Source organism: Lampris incognitus, chromosome 8 (assembly GCF_029633865.1).
Source record: "Lampris incognitus isolate fLamInc1 chromosome 8, fLamInc1.hap2, whole genome shotgun sequence".
In the NCBI taxonomy this organism is placed as follows: Eukaryota; Metazoa; Chordata; class Actinopteri; order Lampriformes; family Lampridae; genus Lampris; species Lampris incognitus.
The window spans coordinates 7,061,352-7,068,169 of record NC_079218.1 but is presented as its reverse complement, the minus strand read 5'-3'; the positions used below and the strand labels follow the sequence as shown (position 1 = coordinate 7,068,169).

At 39.2% G+C, this 6,818-nt stretch overlaps 1 protein-coding gene across 1 annotated transcript; it reads left to right on the top strand.

The window, feature by feature from the left end:
* thap12a (THAP domain containing 12a) lies at positions 1 to 6,411 on the top strand. The gene is made up of 5 exons (XM_056285283.1): positions 1 to 220; positions 2,956 to 3,076; positions 3,322 to 3,420; positions 3,562 to 3,598; positions 4,073 to 6,411. The coding sequence occupies exons 1-5, from the start codon at positions 141 to 143 to the stop codon at positions 5,887 to 5,889; spliced, it is 2,154 nt and encodes a 717-aa protein (XP_056141258.1). The 5' UTR covers positions 1 to 140; the 3' UTR covers positions 5,890 to 6,411.
* The last annotated feature ends 407 nt before the right edge of the window (positions 6,412 to 6,818 follow it).

The following is a 6,818-nucleotide window of genomic DNA, read 5'->3' as shown; positions in this document are numbered from 1 at the left end:
GAGATGGCGCGGTTGTTTACCCTGCCATGTCCGTGGCGTGCTGTGTGCGCTCGGGTGAGTCGTTAGCCGGTTCGTTGTGAGGCTTTACCCGGGGCGGCTGGCTGAGCGCGAGCGGCGTGTCGCGCGCAGGAGTTTCCAGGATGCAAAATCGCTGCGCTGCCGCGAGCTGCGGCGCATGCTACGATGCGCCTCTCTTCAGGTTCCCCAGAGACCCCCAACGGTAGGTCAGTAGCTGCAAGCTGGGGTAAAGGGCTGGATATTAAATACATATCCAGATGTGTTTTTAATACGTGTACGGTGTAATGCCTGATTTACTCTTAGTTCATATGTACTACTGTTAGTTCATATGTGTTACTGTAGCTAATATATATTACTGTTAGTTCATATGTGTTACTGTAGCTAATATATATTACTGTTAGTTCATATGTGTTACTGTACCTAATATATATTACTGTTAGTTCATATGTGTTACTGTAGCTAATATATATTACTGTTAGTTCATATGTGTTACTGTAGCTAATATGTGTTACTGTAGCTAATATATATTACTGTTAGTTCATATGTGTTACTGTAGCTCATATGTGTCACTGTAGCTAATATGTATTACTGTTAGTTCATATGTGTTACTGTAGCTCATATGTGTTACAGTAGCTAATATGTATTACTGTTAGTTCATATGTGTTACTGTAGCTAATATATATTACTGTTAGTTCATATGTGTTACTGTAGCTAATATATATTACTGTTAGTTCATATGTGTTACTGTAGCTAATATGTGTTACTGTAGCTAATATATATTACTGTAGTTCATATGTGTTACTGTAGCTAATATGTGTTACTGTAGCTAATATATATTACTGTTAGTTCATATGTATTACTGTAGCTAATATATATTACTGTTAGTTCATATATGTTACTGTAGCTAATATGTGTTACTGTAGCTAATATATATTACTGTTAGCTCATATGTGTTACTGTAGCTCATATGTATTACTGTAGCTAATATATATTACTGTTAGCTCATGTGTGTTACTGTAGCTAATATATATTACTGTTAGTTCATATGTGTTACTGTAGCTCATATGTGTTACTGTAGCTAATATGTGTTACTGTAGCTCATATGTGTTACTGTAGCTAATATATATTACTGTCAGCTCATGTGTGTTACTGTAGCTCATCTGTATTACTGTAGTTCATATGTATTACTGTAGCTCATATGTGTTACTGTAGCTCATATGTATTACTGTAGCTCATGTATTACTGTAGCTCATATGTATTACTGTAGCTCATATGTATTACTGTAGCTCATGTATTACTGTAGCTAATATGTATTAATGTAGCTCATATGTATTACTGTAGCTCATATGTATTACTGTAGCTCATATGTATTAATGTAGCTCATATGTGTTACTGTAGCTCATATGTATTACTGTAGTTCATATGTATTACTGTAGCTAATATGTATTACTGTAGCTCATATGTGTTACTGTAGCTAATATGTGTTACTGTAGCTAATATGTGTTACTGTAGTTCATATGTATTACTGTAGCTCATATGTGTTACTGTAGCTAATATGTGTTACTGTAGCTAATATGTATTACTGTAGCTCATACGTGTTACTGTAGCTCATATGTGTTACTGTAATTCATATGTATTACTGTAGCTCATATGTGTTACTGTAGCTAATATGTGTTACTGTAATTCATATGTATTACTGTAGCTAATATGTGTTACTGTAGCTAATATGTATTACTGTAGCTCATATGTATTACTGTAGCTCATATGTATTACTGTAGCTCATATGTGTTACTGTAGCTAATATGTGTTACTGTAGTTCATATGTATTACTGTAGCTAATATGTATTACTGTAGCTAATATGTGTTACTGTAGTTCATATGTATTACTGTAGCTAATATGTATTACTGTAGCTCATATGTGTTACTGTAGCTCATATGTGTTACTGTAGCTAATATGTATTACTGTAGCTCATATGTGTTACTGTAGCTCATATGTGTTACTGTAGCTAATATGTATTACTGTAGCTCATATGTGTTACTGTAGCTCATATGTATTACTGTAGCTAATATGAGTTACTTTAGCTAATATGTGTTACTGTAGCTCATATGTATTACTGTAGCTATTATGTATCACTGTAGCTCATATATATTACTGTAGCTCATATATATTACTGTTAGTTCACATGTACTACTGTTAGTTCACATGTACTACTGTTAGTTCACATGTACTACTGTTAGTTCATATGTGCTACTGTTGGCTCATATGTGTTACTGTGTAACGTCTGACTTGGTGGGTTAGAGTGTTATTTGGTTTGTTTGTATTAATGTAGTACTTGCTTCAAGTGTGTAAAAGAATTTCTTCCCTGAGGACAAAATTATCTATCTGAAGGCATCGTCCTCACCCTTCATAAACTTGTAGCACTTGATGACAAAGCTGTAAAAAGTGACCTGTGACGTTGGTCCTTATGGAATGCCAAAAAAAAAAGAAAAGGATCTCAGCATAGTTTGTCTCAAACGTCCTAACAGGTCATTGTTGACACCAGTTAGGTTAAAAAAAGATAACCTTGGACATTTTTAATTTCATATGGCACAGTTGAATGGCAGATGTGATTTGAACCTTCTTCGTTCCCCTTTTATAACGACTGTCACACTCATTTTCAGAAGGGGGAAGGGAAAGGTGAGGCGGTAAAAAAAACCGTTGTCTTTAGAGTTTGTTTTGACATTTTCTGGTATTTTTTTTGAAGTTATAGTTTTTGGTTCTGTTTCACTGGAATGAACCGCTACCACTTTCTCATTCATGGTGAAAGAAGATGAGAAGAAGAATTTTTCATTCGTTGTGTTTCTTCTTTTTTTTTGCCCGGTCATAAGTGAAGCAAATTTTTCAACTTCTGTGTGGTTTTAAACATGTTTTCAACCTGAGTTTGCTCTCCCCATCAGATGCAAGAAGTGGGTGGAAAACTCACGCTGCGAAGACCTCCAGGAGAAGTCACTCGACCATTTGTACAGATACTGCCGACTCTGTGTGAAACACTTCGACGCTGCTTCCATCGAGAAGAACGTAAGTTTTAACGTGATGTTGAGACTTGGGCTGCGGTCACGGCCGATGGTGCCTGGAAAACCAGATTATTTCTGTGATCTCCATCGTGTGTTTAATGGTAGACACTGTAAAAGGCAAGCCCATGAGCTTCCTGCCCCATTGTTTGGCAATCATATCATGGGAAAATTCTCCCATCTTTTTATAAAGTAAAATCTGGAAAGTAGTATTTTTGAGTTGAATTAACTTTTCAGCTTGTTTGCTTTTAGGATTCTCTGAATACAACACTGAAGGACGATGCCATACCAACTATTTTTGATGTGTCTGGCCAATCTGAAAATGGACAATTAAAGCGAAAGAAACCAGCGGTAGGTCAGGATAAGTCTATATATTTTAATACTTGGTATAGTTTGATTTGTTCTAACGATACTACATATTGGTAGTAGTAGTAGTAGATTTTTTCAAAAATCTAGTAAAATATATTCTGCTTGTTGTCTTTATTTTGGCAGGACAAAAATGATGAAACGGAGAAAAATGCGAAGAAAAGTGAGTAGTTCTGTTAGTTTTTTACAAATGCAACATCAATAAAAGCTTTGTAAATGAAAAGTAATGTGAACAGTTGTAGGAAGTATGCTATCTTGCAGACAATACTGTTTGTAGCTCTTGAATGAATATTGAGTCATTAAGCCAGTGTTTCTCAACCCAGTCCTCAAGGACCCCCTATCCTGCATATTTTCTTTGCAACCCTGAATAGGTACCTGTTTGTAGTTTTTCAACCAATCAGCAATGAATTTTGTCAGATGTCGCACACCTTGCATAATTAAGTGCTGCGAGATGATTGGTCGAGTAAGTACAAGCAGGGCTACTTATGCAGGGTTACAATGAAAATCTGCAGGATAGGGGGGTTCCTTGAGGACTGGCTTGAGAAACACTGCATTAAGCTATTCAACCCCTCATTATGTCTTGGCGATGCACAAACGCTCTCAGACATTTTTGAAACAATTTCTGTTTCCCCTTTAGAAACTGCAAAGAGTGAAAAAGACAAGGAGTCTGACACTCCAACCGTTTCAGAGGAAGACGAATACAAAGATTACCTTAAGTCTTTATTTGAGGTTCTTGTCCTGCTGGGAGTGCAGAACATTCATTTAAAAGGACCTGCTGCTGATAAACAGGAGTCCCTCGCTTCAAGCAATTTTCAGGCCTTGCTAGATTACCGCATGAATGCTGGGGATGAAGCCTTAAAGAAGAGGTATGACGCACAACCTGAGAATAAAGAATGCTGCTCATCATCTCAGTTAAGTCAGCTGGTTGAAGTGTGCGAAAAGTGCATCCGTGATGAGCTCTTGAAAGAAGTCAGACAAAATGTGTTGTTCTCATTAGTGACTGATGATTTGGTGAAGATCTCAGAAGAGTGGCACCTACCTGTATTTCTGCGCTATGTGGACCAAACGAACTGCCAGCAGGAAAAGTTGGCTGGACTCTTGCCTTTTGAGGGGGATGGAGAAGCCTTGGCTGAGCGGCTGCTGGCTGAGCTGACTGACAAATGGGGCTTAAATATGGAACATTGCAGAGGTCAGGCTCACTCCTGCTCTGGTTCGCATTTTAGAAAAATAAAAGCTTTTGCCTCCAAGTTGTCACAGAAGTATCCAATGGCAACGTTAACGCCAAGCTCTGTTTGTGCCTTGACTATTTCTCTGGCTAACAGTATGGCTGTCTCAGGAGTTCAGCTCGTCATGTCTACCTTCAGGAAGATTACATCATTCTTCAGTCAGTCCCTCTCGCTGCAGTTAGAGTTGGAGCACGCCATTTCAATTTTCTACTCGGACAAAGAAGATAAAGCCAATGAACTGAAAGAGGTCAGCCGCACCAGCTGGACCACAAGGCATGATGCTTTTGAGGTGGCAGTTGTCTTGATTGAATCCCTACTACTCTGTGTGGACAGTGTGCATGACAATGAGGAAATGCAGTGGGGTGATAAGATTACTCATTATGCATTGCAGATTTCAAAAATGCTCGCTGATTTTGAGTTTGTTATGTCCTTAGTTGTGCTGAAGAACACTCTGTCGCTCACTCGGGCCTTCGGAAAGAATGTGCAAGGGGAAGCAGCCGACGCTTATTTTGCTGCAGACAGTTTAAAAGCTGTATTGCACTCCTTGACGGAGGTGTCTGACAACATTGATGTATACCATGAGTTCTGGTATGAGGAAGCCGTCAATCTTGCTGCTTCTTTGGAGATCCAAGTAAAGGTTCCATGGTCAGTCTTGAAGCATCGGTCAGGATCCAGAACCATGGTTCAGCCAGAGAGCTACTACAAGCAGCACCTGACTGTCCCAGTGGTAGACCATGTTGTTAAAGAAATGAAGGAACTCTTCTGTGAGAATCACCTGAAGGCCCTGAGATGTCTATCGCTGGTCCCGACTGTCCTAGAGCAGAATAAGTCGGCTGAACCAGAGATGGAAAACATCCAGATGTACAAAAACGACATTCCTAATGCAGGAACCCTCCCGGCTGAGCTGCACTGCTGGTGGGTTAAATGGAGCCACAGGAGCAAAGGTGACGTCGTGCCCTGCACTCTACACGAAACGTTGCAGTTGGCCGATGTGAAGTTCTTCCCGAACATGCTTGCCGTCTTGAAGGTCATCGGCACCCTCCCTACCTTTGTTCTTGAGAACAAAAGTGATGTTTCCTATAGACGCTTCAAGATGTACATGGAGAACACGCCAGACAACTGCAGATCCAAAAGCCTCGCACTTCTGAACGTCAACTCCGATGCGAGGTATGACCTGGATGCAATGGTGGAGGCATACGTGACAGCTTACCCTGAGAAGGATGCTTAGCGTGGATATCGTAGCCCAGCTTCAAAACTGAATATTTTCTGGATTTTGTATTTTATTTTTTTGGAGAGGTGTAAATAATTGTCTGATTTTTGTGCCGTTTCATACATCTTTTTTTTGGGGGGGGGGTGTTAAATTCAGAAGAATTGCCTACTAATTATGTGTAATGTCCTTATGCAGGCTCAATAGTCCAGGGAAGGAAGTCAGAGAAAGTTGAATCTCTTCAGTTCACCCGGACACGTTTACTGAGAGAAGTGACCTCTTCAGTGTCAGCCGACTGCAGGTACCCCCACCCTCACAAAGCAGTCAGCTGAGACCGAGGAGGCCAGTTAGACGAGCGGCGAAACCTTTTTCTCAGTAAACCTTGTGTCCAGATGAACTGAAGAGATTCAACTTCCTTTGAGACTAATTTCATAGATTTGATGTTGTTGGAGTGTTTTTCTTTATGAAACGATATACAACATTAATAAACTGGTGATCATTAAAGTGTGAACTACACAAGAAAGTATCATTTAATAAACAAGTTTTCCAACATTTTTGATGTTTTTTTCCCCTCTTTAATTAACTATGACATTACAGCAATTTTGACTATACATTTCTTATAAGTGTTCACTCAACACCTGTGGAAGTCATTTGGTTTCTTTTACAGTCTGGTGTTTGCTTTCACATTTTGAGTCACCCCCCCCCTCACCGTGTGGCCATAGTAACGACGCCGTCTCATTTCCTATGTAAGTATTTGTTGCTAATTTGAAGTACGTTTATTTTTGTGGCGATTCAAGCAGCAAGCGTTGTTGGTGATGCAAATTTGGAGAATTTTAGCTTCCAAAGTAATTATTTAGGAAAATCAACAATAAACTTTCCTTGAATACCATAAAGAGGTGATACCGAAAATACCTTCAGCGGTTTTGATGTGAGAATAGCCAGCTTCCTAT